At 44.8% G+C, this 14,274-nt stretch overlaps 10 protein-coding genes across 10 annotated transcripts; 9 read left to right on the top strand and 1 right to left on the bottom strand.

The window, feature by feature from the left end:
- Positions 1 to 405: 405 nt before the first annotated feature.
- On the top strand, positions 406 to 1,464 carry I203_103030 (mitochondria fission 1 protein; the record flags this gene model as incomplete). Its single annotated transcript, XM_019147306.1, has 6 exons — positions 406 to 468; positions 537 to 606; positions 783 to 845; positions 954 to 1,055; positions 1,173 to 1,262; positions 1,388 to 1,464. 6 exons carry the CDS (start codon positions 406 to 408, stop codon positions 1,462 to 1,464), a joined length of 465 nt encoding a protein of 154 aa, XP_019003856.1.
- A 956-nt stretch (positions 1,465 to 2,420) lies between these two features.
- I203_103029 (uncharacterized protein) lies at positions 2,421 to 4,078 on the top strand (the record flags this gene model as incomplete). Its single annotated transcript, XM_019147305.1, has 6 exons — positions 2,421 to 2,621; positions 2,720 to 2,767; positions 2,847 to 3,228; positions 3,376 to 3,656; positions 3,731 to 3,914; positions 4,026 to 4,078. 6 exons carry the CDS (start codon positions 2,421 to 2,423, stop codon positions 4,076 to 4,078), a joined length of 1,149 nt encoding a protein of 382 aa, XP_019003855.1.
- A 1,404-nt stretch (positions 4,079 to 5,482) lies between these two features.
- I203_103028 (uncharacterized protein) lies at positions 5,483 to 6,079 on the top strand (the record flags this gene model as incomplete). Its single annotated transcript, XM_019147304.1, has 1 exon — positions 5,483 to 6,079. The coding sequence occupies one exon, from the start codon at positions 5,483 to 5,485 to the stop codon at positions 6,077 to 6,079; it is 597 nt and encodes a 198-aa protein (XP_019003854.1).
- An 808-nt stretch (positions 6,080 to 6,887) lies between these two features.
- Positions 6,888 to 7,409, top strand: I203_103027 (uncharacterized protein; the record flags this gene model as incomplete). The annotated part of the gene is made up of 1 exon (XM_019147303.1): positions 6,888 to 7,409. The coding sequence occupies one exon, from the start codon at positions 6,888 to 6,890 to the stop codon at positions 7,407 to 7,409; it is 522 nt and encodes a 173-aa protein (XP_019003853.1).
- Positions 7,410 to 7,928: 519 nt separating this feature from the next.
- Positions 7,929 to 8,621, top strand: I203_103026 (uncharacterized protein; the record flags this gene model as incomplete). The annotated part of the gene is made up of 1 exon (XM_019147302.1): positions 7,929 to 8,621. One exon carries the CDS (start codon positions 7,929 to 7,931, stop codon positions 8,619 to 8,621), a length of 693 nt encoding a protein of 230 aa, XP_019003852.1.
- Positions 8,622 to 9,418: 797 nt separating this feature from the next.
- Positions 9,419 to 9,970, top strand: I203_103025 (uncharacterized protein; the record flags this gene model as incomplete). Its single annotated transcript, XM_019147301.1, has 2 exons — positions 9,419 to 9,629; positions 9,699 to 9,970. 2 exons carry the CDS (start codon positions 9,419 to 9,421, stop codon positions 9,968 to 9,970), a joined length of 483 nt encoding a protein of 160 aa, XP_019003851.1.
- A 411-nt stretch (positions 9,971 to 10,381) lies between these two features.
- I203_103024 (uncharacterized protein) lies at positions 10,382 to 11,562 on the bottom strand (the record flags this gene model as incomplete). The annotated part of the gene is made up of 6 exons (XM_019147300.1): positions 10,382 to 10,529; positions 10,649 to 10,854; positions 10,943 to 10,999; positions 11,126 to 11,271; positions 11,376 to 11,446; positions 11,534 to 11,562. 6 exons carry the CDS (start codon positions 11,560 to 11,562, stop codon positions 10,382 to 10,384), a joined length of 657 nt encoding a protein of 218 aa, XP_019003850.1.
- A 403-nt stretch (positions 11,563 to 11,965) lies between these two features.
- Positions 11,966 to 12,441, top strand: I203_103023 (uncharacterized protein; the record flags this gene model as incomplete). The annotated part of the gene is made up of 3 exons (XM_019147299.1): positions 11,966 to 12,025; positions 12,093 to 12,233; positions 12,325 to 12,441. The coding sequence occupies 3 exons, from the start codon at positions 11,966 to 11,968 to the stop codon at positions 12,439 to 12,441; spliced, it is 318 nt and encodes a 105-aa protein (XP_019003849.1).
- Positions 12,442 to 13,084: 643 nt separating this feature from the next.
- I203_103022 (uncharacterized protein) lies at positions 13,085 to 13,582 on the top strand (the record flags this gene model as incomplete). Its single annotated transcript, XM_019147298.1, has 1 exon — positions 13,085 to 13,582. One exon carries the CDS (start codon positions 13,085 to 13,087, stop codon positions 13,580 to 13,582), a length of 498 nt encoding a protein of 165 aa, XP_019003848.1.
- Positions 13,583 to 13,604: 22 nt separating this feature from the next.
- Positions 13,605 to 14,261, top strand: I203_103021 (uncharacterized protein; the record flags this gene model as incomplete). The annotated part of the gene is made up of 3 exons (XM_019147297.1): positions 13,605 to 13,742; positions 13,856 to 14,150; positions 14,236 to 14,261. 3 exons carry the CDS (start codon positions 13,605 to 13,607, stop codon positions 14,259 to 14,261), a joined length of 459 nt encoding a protein of 152 aa, XP_019003847.1.
- Between the last annotated feature and the right edge of the window lie 13 nt (positions 14,262 to 14,274).

The following is a 14,274-nucleotide window of genomic DNA, read 5'->3' as shown; positions in this document are numbered from 1 at the left end:
TGTCAAGGTAGATGTGAGGACGGATGAACGGCGAGTGAAGTAGTACCGATTTATTAGTTGATCTATTGACTTTTGTTGTTCATACCAAAATCTCATATCACGTGTCATGCCTCGATGAGTTGATTAGTATTTTTAGTAATAGAAGCTTGGACCTGATCTGTAATTGAGATTAGAGATGTTTCCTAATGACCCGCTGAGGAGTGGAGGTCGACTCCATGCATAGCCGAGCTGATGACGGTGCTACGTGAAGATACGTGAAATATCTTGCCACCATTCGAACATCTACCTACAGACATCTATAGCAAGACCAGCACCAACAGAACCCCCAACTCGTCAACGAAACTTCGAAGGGCGTCTTTCAGACGACACAAAACCGCACTCAAACCACGAGATCAGTAACACACAATGCCTACCGAATTGCCATACGCAGCTGAAGCCGAGACTTCCTTGGGCTACGAGGAACTACATGTGAGCTAGACACATGTTCTTCTTCTCGAGGATCATAGCACGAACTTACACCAGGTTGTCATATATAGGTATTGAAGACGCAGTATTATAAGGAGATCGAACAGGGTCATGTGACTACTCAGAGTAAATTCAATTATGGTGAGTTGGTGTCGTTCGCATTCAAGCAACTACCTGCGTTGCTCTTCCTCCTGTTCGAGCAGGATGTTTTGGTCTACCTTACCGATATCATGAGCTCACAATACCTCGCTCATCCTTCCTCATCGTCATGTAATTGTATATTTCATTACTGATCAATACACTTTACGACTAATTAGGCTGGGGTCTAGTCAAATCGGGTAGTGCAGAGTATCAAACGGAAGGTGTGAAATTACTACAAGGTATGTCAATCTTCCCAGTCCCCTGCTGCAAGACCAAAATCATCCAGATGATGATCAGCTGTCCATTATCTGCCCAAGTTGTACAACTAACCTACTTATGTGATTTAGAGATATATTCCGCTTCACCCGCTCACCGAAGGGAATGCACGTATTACATCGCCGTGGGGTATTACAAGTTGAAGAATTACGCGTATGCCAAGAGGTTCAATGGTGAGTAGATGTGTGATATCAACGGTCATCACTACCACTATCGCTCTCTCCATCGCAACCCCCGTAATTCATGGAGTTAGAGTAGCGTTCATCTCACTGATACTTGTCATATTATAGACCTCTTATTATCCGTCGAGCCAGAGAACATGCAAGCTCAATCTTTACGAACGCTGATCGACCAGGCTGTTCAGAGAGATGGTTATATAGGTGAGTAGCGCTATGGGCGTTTATTTGACGCCTAGCCTTTATCATCAGTATAAAGGACACATATTCTCCCGTCCAGATCGAGGTACTGTAGATCGACGCAAACTGACATCTCATGCTACTCTTAGGAATGGGTCTCATAGCGGGTGCAGCAGCAGTGACAGGGTTGATAGTAGCAGGCTTGGTGAAACGTTCAAGGAGATAACGACAACGGTGATAGGCGGTGACGATGTTCTTCCTTTCTTGTCCCACGGAATCTGCCATATCATCATATAGTGAACTCCATGGTGTATGTCCTTCCTGTATGTATACACGTATGCCTCTATGTTTCTATCCAACTAGTACACGGTTTGCATGTCTGTCGACTGGAAAACAGATTGACTCCAATGTGTCGGAAAAATGCCGAAGGTGCCGCCCTGTTTACGTAACTGCACCATATTTGAGTAGGCGTCAAAATTATTTTTATCTGATTCTGATCCCACTTGCACTTTGAACCGGCCGAACAAATCCTAACCACATGCACCCAAATCATCATCCACCCAGGAAGAAAAAGTCATCATAGAGATAGACACAACAAATCATAGCATTGCCATCGTTCAGGTAAGATCGCTCATCATCTCAAGGGATCACTCCAGCTTCAGCAAGGTTACGACCTACACTCAGAACCAAGACGAATTGTAATACTGCTCTCGATCGTCGCTTCGAGCCAAAAGGGTAGAGATCGGTTAGAAGTGAGTGTCGTCTTTCTTGCTGTTGACTCGAATTACTGGCCGTTATGCCAGTAAAGATCGTGAATGGCAAGAGACCTAGTATGTGAATGTTCACAACAGTATATCTCAACGGCCGATGTCGTTGTACCAGGTCATTGAAACCTGAATCTATCGATGACGCTTTGGCTTGAGACTTCCAATTTTCTTCCACTTGATATTTGGGCAGCCAAGATCCTTCATCATCGCCTCGGCAAACTGACACTTGATATTTGTTATACCCTCTAGGTTTACTCGATAACATCTACTCCCACTTACACAAGAATTGAACAGGAACGACCAGGCTACTACACCGAGGAACACCTGTAGTTGTTGGCTATTGAAATTCAAATATCTCCACTCGCATTCAAGGTAGATCAACGATTCCAGAACTAGGCGCTTCAGATATCTCAACATGTCATCCTCCACACCCTCTTCTTCCAGCTCTTCACTCCCTCAGCTTCACGTACACCCTCATTCGGCTCACATACACAACGTTCCGCCGATCCAGCCCGCAGGTGAATCGTCAGTAGCGTTGGAAGAAGAGGAAGAGCATGATTATGAGAGTCTGCCTGTGGGTAGTGGATGGGCGGTAAACATGGCGGCTGGAGCTATGGTATGTTTCGTCTCACCTCCCACAATCAACTTCACCTCGACCTCTGGTCCCGGTGTGGTCTGTCTATAAGGGTCAAGCTGACTTTTACTATCCTAAAGGCCGGTATCTCAGAACATGCCGCTATCTTCCCTGTGGATTCGATCAAAGTAAGTACAATCATCGTATCGCTATGCTATGGAAGCGTATTTCAATAACAGTGATACTGATCTGCCATTGGCCTGATAGACCCGAATGCAAGTACTCCCATCCCTCAACCCCATCCTCACACCTCTTGGCGTCGGTCCATCTTCCGCTACTGCTTCCGCCGCTACCTCGGCTTCGGCATCAGCATCAACGTCCGCAGCTCGAGCGGCAGCACCACAATTGAATACAATCATGCAGCATGTCCGATCGATATCGACTACCGAGGGTTTGAGGTCATTGTGGAGAGGTGTAGCTTCAGTCATATTAGGTGCCGGTCCAGCGCACGCAGCTCATTTCGGGATGTACGAGTTTGTCAGGGAGATCAGTGGAGGGAGGGGTGAAGGTTGGGCGGGTGTAGCTGGAACGGCTTTGGCAGGTGCCGCTGCTACGATATCAAGTGATGCTTTGATGAATCCTTTTGATGGTGAGTTGAGTCAAGCTTTCTCCCATCTGCTTCTACAGATCATATCAGAACTCCATCATCGTCCTTTGCATCCTCTACCCGGCGCTTCAGACCTCGTTTTCACATTGTGATCCCAAAGGTTTGATACTGATCAAATCACCTATACAGTCATCAAACAACGAATGCAGATCCGAAACTCCCCTCATCGAACCGTCTTGTCCTGTGCTCGAACGGTATACGCCCGAGAAGGATTGGCCGCATTCTACGTATCGTACCCTACGACGTTAACGATGAGCGTACCATTCACCGCTGTCCAGTTCTCCGCTTACGAAAGCTTGAAGACATTGCTGAATCCCGATGGAAGCTATAGTCCGGTAACGCACTGTACAGCAGGTGGGATTGCTGGTGGATTAGCAGCTGCTGTAACTACACCGTTGGATGTCGCTAAGGTGAGCTTGAGATTCCCATAAAGTATCGCATGATCATACTGTGGGTTGTACTGACTTCATTGCCTTTGCTGTAGACCTTGTTACAGACAAGAGGATCAAACTCTGACCCACGCATACGAGCTGCCAAATCGATGGGCGAAGCATTACGGATCATCAGAGATAGAGATGGATGGAGGGGTCTGAGAAGAGGAATGTTACCTAGAGTTTTAACCGTGGCGCCTAGTACGGCAATAAGTTGGATGAGTTATGAGTTCTTCAGTGAGTCGCCTGTCTCTCATTTCAGCCCTGATATAAAATGAAAAGGGTTCTGCATAAAAGAATTCAAAAATATCACGAGTATATCCGCTAATCATGCTGTTGATGTGGCAGAGGTCCTCATAAGGCAAAACGGTCATTTGCCTGAATCTGGTCAAGCGGTATAAACCGATGTAACAAATTGACGACAAGTTAAATTTCCAAAACATGGCGGATAGCCGGGAACAAGGATAAGAGGGAGGACGGAGGTGACTTGACGAAGAAAAGGAACACAAAATCGACACCATCGTCGAAATTGTGAATAGTATAGAATCAAACAAAATGCGTGGAAGAAAGGATATTTAGACGTTTAACATCAAGCAGGATCTTCGAGGTCCTTAATTATTGAGGAGGAAGATATGTGTATATTAACAATGCTCTTTCGGTGTACTGCAGTAATCGAATCATGATCTAATTTCCCTTTTGGCATTGTCAAATATATGAATTCAACCTTGCATCTTGAAAGACCATCGTGATTGGGAAAGATTGATCTGGCCTTTGCCGGAAGGAAAAGGATCATCGCTCATGAATAACAATCTACTAACGAAAGATCTGACATCCTTTGTTGGTCAATGTTCGCACGCCATCTGTCTGAAGCTACTCGTCGATCTGGTCTAGAAGAACGAATCGTGATCAACGGACAATAAAGAAGGGCAAGTCCCAATCTTTCCAGAAGACAATCACGAACACTACTAGTCATTAACGCACATTCAGAAGACACAGTGAGAAGCTTCAGGATTCAAGGCAAAGCATGATTCAGCACAGCAGATCAAAGGAATCATCCCTTTTCTCCTGCTGGATGTCATCGGATTAACTAAAATTGGAAACTCCTTCAATCTCCAATCCATTACACACAGCCACACCAGAGTATAGAGATTGTCGATCATATTGATATTGAGTCTGAGGTCGACTATGATATTCTTTAGCCTTGACTTTACCTCGAGCTGACGAAAGTCCTCTCGAGGTTTTGTCAATCCTCTCGTGCTCCTCCAGGGAACGTTCATGCCGATAACCTTATTCGATCTTTGCCGCGAAAGCAACATGCTTTTGCCGCCTCGCTTGCGGTTGATGATGTTATAACCTGCCGTCCATGGGAGTCCAGATCTCGGTAACGCATGGGGATGCATGGGAGTAATAAAGCTAACAATGATAGAACTGTCGCATGGGTTAACAGATCATTCGAAGATGTGTACCTGTACTCGTATGGAATGGAGTAGGTATTGCTGTAAAAATTCATATCTTCCAGATCGTCTTAGCCAGTTCCACTTGTTCAACTCGTGGTGTGCGAACTACTGATCTAGCCTCGTTGGTATACTCATATCAAATCTGATGTTTTCGCATGATATTCTTCGGACAAACAACACCATGCGGTGATCGCTGATCTGATCGTCTAGTAATTGCCATCGTACTGTCACAGATCGGGCATCGAGAGTGATCATACAGTGATTTTATCGAGCACCTCGTACATATACATCTGACCAGTATCTTCAGCTTCCTGTTTGCCTCATGAACTGTTTCCATATGCTGATACAATGAAAGGTAAAAAAGCGAAAAAGTCAATCCCTCTCGAAGGATTCTACCAGCCGTACGACCCTCCCGGATTTATCCCTCAATCAAAACCACCACAACATTCTCAATTCGTTCACCCGGGTAGTATTCCTGCTCTCAACTGTCAGAGTCATAGCTCTTCTCAACATTACGGTGGATATATGCATCATTACTATAATCAAGGTTCCCCGGCCGCACCGAATCCCTTCATTCATCCTCAACATCAAACCAATCAACCTGCTCAAGCTTCTCAACACCCACAACCACAACCTTCATTCAACACTTCCCATCCCCATCCTTCTCAAATCTCCGTCGTTCATCAAAATTATTCACCTTATACCCAACAATCTTCCTTGTCTTTCTCTAATCACACAGCATTCGACCCTTACAGCCAGTATGTCAATCACGTGTATCACCCCAATCCAACATATGACCAGATCGGGATTCGACAATATCTAGAAGCAGCGGAAACGCGTTTCGAATGTGCTGAATGCGATAAGCGAAGGAAGGATGATAAACGTGCAGGATGGTGCGATCAGTGTGGGAAATTTACTAAGACCATCAAAATTAGTGGACTCTAATTAGAAGAACTCTGAGATGTGTCATGAGATTGATTGTACCTATATTACAACGAAAGTGCATTTACATCATGGACTATCGAAGTTGTAGACAGGAATATAAGCGAAAGCCGGAATTTGACAGATCTGTGGGGCTTACTAATTTACTTGTTTGTATGTGTTCGTTCAGTTTCAGTATATATCCTGGACTCACTACCCTTGAATGTATCCAATGGTCGTGTCGACGTCATTGATCGTGAGGACCCTCCTTTAAGAACACAGGAAACACACAACAACCCCACTGACCGAAACACCAATGGCGAAAAACAACGAGGAAACGCTTACGGATAATCTTCAATCAAGATGTTTGCCCTTATGAAGAAGGGTTTCATTCGATCCAAGCTTCTCCCTTGAGGTATGCAGCTGTGTAGACCTCTGTAAGATGTGCGTTAATTGCTATTTAGACTACTGTATGTTGATGGAACTGTTTTCCCGACTTCACCGAGGTGGGGGAGAAGCTGAACATCACTTCTCAAATCTCGTCATCGATGTATCTTATCATCTATAAAACCTTTGCTTCTGAGAGGGTGTGGGAGGTCTTGCAGCTTTGGCCTTCCCGAGTACGCTCTTGTGCATATATAAAGCATGCCATGATCCGATGGATAATTCATGACAATCTAACGATTTATTACAGACTGATCTATAGCAATCGCTGAAAACGTCAATCTAAACCTAAATCGATCTCACAACAGCTCTGACTCAAAATATAATCTCAGGTAGGTTACAGCTTGGCCCTATGTATCACTGATACCTCTCCATGATCAGCACAGCCATGAATCCAAACAAATCTTGGGCGAATGTCGGTGGATATCAATATGGATACGCCTACCCTCCCACACCACCAATGAGTCCTCCATCTCGACCTCCCGCTCAGGCGCAAAATCCATATGCTGGTCAAGCGCAAAACCCCGCTTCACAACAAGCTGCTAATCCCAATCCATTAGGAGCAGGTAATATTCCGAGTGTTCTGATGCCTAATCCCAGTACAGGGGGATTCTCATCATTGAATCAACCGAATCTCAGTCCAGAGAATGGTTGGACTTCGATATCGCCTTATCAAAGACATTCATGGATTACCGTAACTGATCTCCCTGCCAATATGGGCCAATCATCTTCTTCTTTGACATCGTACCAAGCTCCCCCCTCACAAGCTGCCAGTTCAAGTTCCTCTAACAAGGCTACCAAGCACTGGGAATGCGAATTCTGTGATACCAGAAGGAATGAGAATGATGGTCTGCTGTGGTGTCATAAGTGTAGGACTTATACTAAGACTTTGTGGTGCGAAGGACCATAGAAGACACCTTCCCTTCGTTGTGTGCAGAGCCCAAGGCATCAATGTGTTACATTTAGTGTCTTTGATCAACCGCGTTGTAAATATCCAAGTAGCTAGGTGTACGAATTATGATCTGATTGTCTAAGTTCGTTTCTTGGAATCTCAATTTGCCACTCGTCTAGTATTATGAGCCAAATGAAGTTGTTTTGTCTGATCTGGGCACCCGAAGAACTCTACATGCATGCATAAGCTTGAAGTTAGTCTAAATCTTCATTGAGATTATGGCTTGTGTACAACCTTGGTGTCCTTTTTTTCACATCAAAAGCAATCATCAGGATGAGCTACCAAAATGAAAAACCTCCGAAACAGGAAAACACGCCTCAAGGGCGATCTGTAATACTTCGAATTTATGATACATCGCATCATCGCAAATCTACACTCCCTTGCATACAAACTCATTTTCTATTCAGAACCCAATTCAGATCTTTTACATCCATGTTCTTGATGAAAACAACGTTAGGATGGTGAGTTGGCATGGATATGTCGCTCAAGAGGAGGTCAAGCAGACTTTGTGGCATCTTGATCAAGTCAAAGAAATCACCCGATACCACTGACTATACCTTCTACCGGACTGGTCGACCATTACCCGATACCACCATCGATCCAGAGGAATGGCGAATTAGACAATTCCTTGATACGTCACCTGATCATACACCCAACAGCTACCCTAGCTCTTTACCACCTTATGGTAATCCTAATCCATTTTCACCCAATACATTCCCTCAATACGGTTACTATCCTACTCAATCGATGTTCGGTATTTACAGTAGCCCATTCTCTGGCTTTACATCACCACAACCTCGCCCACCACCTGCTCCTCCTGTGGGTAAATCACCAGCAACGAAGAAACCATTTTTATTTCCTAGTATGGAACAATACCAAATGTACTCCAAAGACCCAGGGTTGTTTGAGCAAAGTACCAAAGGGTGGATTACAGATCCAACAGCTATCTCCCAGCCTATCCATAAACCGTTCGGCGAATCGTCGGATCTAAGTTGGACATCACCAAGAACAGGAAAGACATACCAGCTTCCCTCTTTGGTTAGCAGGTATGCAGAACCGCATCATTATGTTTGCGTGGTGTGTGAGAATAAGAAAATGAAATTTGATGGGTTCACTTGGTGTAGGGAATGTAACGATAATACGAAGAGTCTGGTTGTTCATGGGAATTAGAGTGTGTAGGAGAAAGGTCATGCATTTCAAATTGTTTTCGGCTCTGGGATCTTGTACAGTGAAAAAAGCCGATGGCGGCCAACAGAATTATGGAAACAACGATAACAACGCATAGGAGAGTAACCTGGATTTACAAACGGATCTGATCGCTTCAGCCCTTATAACCTTGACGAGAAGACCACCGTCATCAAGAAACATATGACCATTTGACAGCGCTCTTTTGTCTTTTTGATGTTGATCTGCACAGGCTCCCATCAAAGCGAACAGTCTTGCCTTTGATTTGGAAGAGGAGAACCTCCCCTTTGTAGAATCCCGCATTACCAGCGTCACAACGACGATCTGTCCCACCTCTGGGGCTAGTTGAAATGCATCCCTCAAGCTAAGCAACAGGCACAAAAAGGACAACGTCTGGAAAGGTAAGCCTCAGAAGTCAAAATGTCACAGCGACTCTCAAATGCCTAATCAGTTTAGCAGGAGAAGTCTACACGATGTCACACACAAGACAGTAAGTATTTGACGATACTTCTCCAGATCATATCTACTCTTGGAACAGTCGGGTAGATACCGTACTTCAATGATCTTTCGGTCATAGCCCGCTGGGAAACTGATTGCCTGTGTTGCTTATCATGCTTCTTTTGGCGAGACCGACCTTATTCAGTTTGCAACTTTGAACATGTATGACAATTACATAAATGGATATCTCCCTTAGCCCTGGAATATTATTCCTCATGTTTCCACCATCAACTCATACCACTCCGAAATAGAGTTGATATATCTTACAGGTACAGCAAGCAACGATGTATCCATACTGGGCAACAGCGAATCGACCACCCTACGGCCACACTCAGGCGGCAAACCCATATCAGACTCCCAACCAGAACCAAAGTCAAAGTGGCAACAGCTCCAGTGCCAATCAGACTTCCGAAGCCCAGTCTTCCTGGCAGCCCTACGGTCAACAACCAAGCTATTCAAGTCCTTTTGGACAAACACAACGACCAGCTTCGACTGGTACAGATCCAACTCAAGAATAACAACACACCAATCCATGGGACTTCGACTGTGGAGGATCAACCCCAGCTGGATCAGGATCTGGATATGATCAATTAAGATACACTTCTTCTAATCCATATTCTACTCCTTCGTATCCTTCCACAGCCATTTATAGTAATCCATACAGCTACGGATCTAATGTCTCCACAGGATACTACAACCAATTACCTGCTTCCCCTACACCGGCCAATAACTACCCATCATCTTCTTCCTTTTCCTTATTCCCCAAACCCAGCGAAAATGCCACAAATACAAACTCCAATTTGAAGACGGGGATAGCAGCTTCGGGAACATGGTGAAGATACGTTACTTGACCGATTCAAAGAGAGTAAGTAGGGATGGTGTTGCGAGATTTGTAAGAGGGAGAGAGCAGAGAAGTACGAGAGACCGCTGTGCTGCTTTTTCTGTCAGGAAACGACGAACACCGTTAAAGCTGAAGACTGAATGATGATTGATATCTGTTCTCATTGCGGAGAGCTGTATCATAAGTTACAGTAAGTTAATTGATTCCTGATGGGTATACCTATTCTTATTGTATGGAAAATTAGGTTTCATGTCAGACGAGAAGAATGCAAACGAACACAAACAATTGTGCAGTGTACTTGATTCTGGAAGGAGAATAGTCAATGTGTTTATGGATTGATATTCATGATATACATATCCTTGTCAAGTCCCATCTATAAAGTTGCACAATGACACCTTTGATCAGCCTAAGGTTTAGGGTTATGTACTCTCAAAGCATCGTGAGCATCGATATCACCGTCGCACTCCCAAGGGTAAGCGAGCCATATATCCGGGGTGTCGACAGCTGAGAAGTAAGCTACGTCGGAGGGGAGTTCGGCAGCTTTGGGTTTGAGTCTAGGCATTTCAAACCAAGATTAGTTTATTCATGAAAAGCACACAGTAATAAGGGAGATGATGAGTCGCGGAAAAACAAATTTCAGAGGGACGACTGAAAGATATAGATTTTTACTGACTTGTTGTGAACCACAAAGATACCTAATTTAGTCTCTTTCCTCAACCTCTCTCGTTCCTGATCATCCTCCACGGCTGCTAACTGCTTGTTGATATCTATTTGCAATTCCCTGATGGTATACGTAAGGGTGGTTCGAGTATCATCCACCTCGTCAACTACCAAGATGTGTCGTCCGAGTAATCCGCCGTGCGTGAAGTTTGAACCGAGCTGTGGACATTCAGGAACTCAGCAAAAGTACCAACCAGCAGAATCGATGCACGAACATCTGAAGACGAGAGGGAATAAGAGCACTTACCGTCGAGAAATCAAGCCATTGAGTTCTGACAACTTCTGTACCGACTTTCTCTTCGACCTAGATACGTACGCAGCAGGCATATCAGCAATCATATCTGGTCACAAGGTCATACGCGTTGCGAATACTTGCAACAGGAGCTGAGGAAGTGAGATAGTGAATGATGAAGACAGACAAAATACTCACGCCGCCCATGTCCTCGTATAAGACCAAACCGACAGCCTGAATAGGGATATTCTTCTTTTTACCATCTTGATCTGTCTTCAATTGGGTTCTCAGTATTCGTGCTGGGATGAATCCTCCTCCTCCAATGGCGATAAATAGGGTAGGAGCTATGTCACAAATGTAGAGATAAGGGATATACACAGCGATGAGCGATAAAAGGACGATGTATGCATGTCAGCGATACCCCATATCGATATGGACTAAATCTCACCGAACTCCTCTTTGATCTTAGCAGCAGCTTTCTGAATGGCGGTGTGAATATCATTGTAACTCAATCTGAGCCTATAAGAACGCAAGAAATACACACAACCTTATCAGCTAACTGCTCTCGACATTCCCGCTGAGAACGGATATGAGACGTCGGCCTACATTTCCACATCTGTGAGTTGGTGAGACATCTTGGATAGCTGTGTCCGGGAGAGGCAAGAGGAAATAGAGGGAAGAGACGGGGTATGATATATGATGATGGGTATCAAGAAGCATAAGAAGCAAGAATAGATGTGGAAAATCTTTCACTTCGCTTCTTGGTTTAGTTTCCCACATATAACATCTCATCTCTCTCCATCCCACCATGAGGTGCGGAATGGGAATGTGGGGCACCATCACACAAGCTACCCGAGATTTGGTTCCGTTGTGAATCTATCTCACTTTCATCTGGAAAAAGTCATCGATAGAGATCTTACATTTGACTGGCAACACCATCAGCAACACCTCGCTAGCCAGTAATTTATCCAAGGACGAACCACCAAGTGACCTCAAACGTATAGCAAAACTCCTGTAACATTCTGTCCCGAGCTCGATATGTCTTCCACGCCCGTTACTCACCTTTACCGATCACTCCTTCGTGAGATACGTTTGGCTGTGAGTGATCTGTCGAACACGACTCATAGTCTTGTAGAGCTTACTAGAGATACATAACGGGACCTAGTCTAAGCAGTCCCGTGCGGCCAGGAATCCTACGGTGTCGCAGCATGTCAGGACAATAGTAGATACCACTTCCGATCAGCAGGCTTTACAGAGGACACTGTTGGAGACTAGGGATTTCTTGAGGTCATCGAGGATACATGCTGTGAGTGTCAAGTATCCTTCTAGTCTTTGGTTGTTCATAGCTCCCTCATGGAAGTAACCCAAATTCTCATCTTCTCTTAACGTCTCAACAGGAACTATTGAAACGTTATAACCCAATTCACGGAATGTCAGAAGAAGCCAGGATAAAAGCTACAGCTAGGAGGGTGGGGTTAGATACACCGCTGGAGTTCAAGGGCGACAAGGAGTAGACTGAGACAGGTAAGTCTATGATCACGTCGTTCTGACATTCTGGGTATGCGCTGATCTCAACATAGATCAATCACTAGTCATGTTAGGAATGCATAGCTGGTATACCAATGTGTGATAGAATCCCTGCTGTCCTTATCAAGGAATTCTTCACATCGACATTGATCTTGTATCATCGATTACGACTTATCTCACCGTGCGTGAGCTGACTGGTGTTGGCATACTGATTGATGCCTTTAATAACGCGATACATCACAAAACGGCGTCATTGGAGAGAAAGTCTGCATGTCGAATGTTCAATGCCATCCTTTCACTACATGTATGACCTCAGTCCTGGTCAAAGCGTTCAACTCACATCCTTTGAACTTGCTCCATTGACGGGCAGTAGGCCTATGCCTGGCCACAGGAATCGGGTAATATAGCAAGCAAGAAGGGCACTTATACATTACACGCTGCTTGTCGACAATTCGCCTTTTCTCCATAGTATACACCAAGGTGATACGACAGTAAAGATCAAAGAAGTCATCATTATTGAATCACAACCCAACAGAAAATCACCATATGAGCTCCCTGATTGAATCCCGGAATACGTATGCCCCTTCTTCAAGCAATCAAGGGATTTCTGGTTTTGCCACTCCCCCTTCGATGTCGGGTATCAACAACAATGTGAACTATCGACACGTCATGCACGAAGCGTTATATGGGTGGGGTCGTCCCTCGCAGAGAGAAGCAACTGGCATGATGGATGAGCTGGTAGATCTCTTGTCCCCCGAGGTCAATGACGGTCTGGAAGGTATTAGGAAGGAATGGCGAGAGATCTCAGATAACTGTCAAGATGCGCGAAATGAATCTGTCAAGTTGGATGCGAGACGAAAGAAATGGATGGAAATATATGAGAGAACGCATGATCTCAGTGAAGATGAGAGAACCCTCTTAAGAGCGATTCACGAATGTTCTAAACCCGACAGGTTATCGTATAAGAGCAGATTCATGCAAGGGATGAACTTGAATCCTACGACGGAAAACCCAGACGAACGTACAAAGGCTGTGAGATCAGCTTGGAGTACCATCCAGGAGGATGTAGATGGAGACAAGGTGACTAATAGGGAGAGAAGAAAGAGATGGTGGGATGTGGTAGGGTAAAAAGATGAACGAAGGACTAATCATGGGCGTCACCTCGGAGAACTTCACAGTCAAAATATCAGTGATCTCACGAAAAGAGCCACCGATTCCTCCAAATCAATCATGGCTGAAAATATCAAGCGCTACAAAAGTGGACTTCGCATCCTTACCCGAACACGAAGTGGGCCAGATGAAGATCATTCGATTTATTCCGAAACTCTGATTTTACCTGGTCAAAGCGAGGAGTCAAAATGGGAGTTCAGAGAACATTGATGACACTTACAATCTCTCTAGAGTACAGTATCGGGGTACGGTACGGAAAAGCGATACGACGCAAGAGAAAGACAAAAGAGATGGCACGGGTACATACGTGAGATAGAGAGTGCTTTGACCAGTGCGACCGAGCAACAGATAAGCACATCAGCTGAGGGAACAAATACGTCCACATTTGAATCTCCAGTCCCTAGCAGAACAGTCGAAGAGGATAAGCAAGCCACGAAGCAAATTCTCGGCGAAATTGTCAACAAGTTTGGTAAAGAATGGACTCTATCCGAGACTCAAGCTTTATCTGCCAGTTCCAGTGAAACTGGTGAGGGCTCTCTGCAGCCCCATAAGGTTTTATTTCGTGCACAGTAAGATCATGAGTTTTGAACTGGCTCACTGTGAATTGTTAGTCTGGTGTTCAACTGGCAGACATTGATTTGAATGACTCG

The sequence above is a fragment of the Kwoniella mangroviensis genome (genome assembly GCF_000507465.2).
Source record: "Kwoniella mangroviensis CBS 8507 chromosome 1 map unlocalized Ctg01, whole genome shotgun sequence".
Lineage (NCBI taxonomy): Eukaryota > Fungi > Basidiomycota > Tremellomycetes > Tremellales > Cryptococcaceae > Kwoniella > Kwoniella mangrovensis.
Note: the sequence above shows the minus strand (reverse complement) of the source record. Positions and strands in the feature narration are given on the sequence as shown.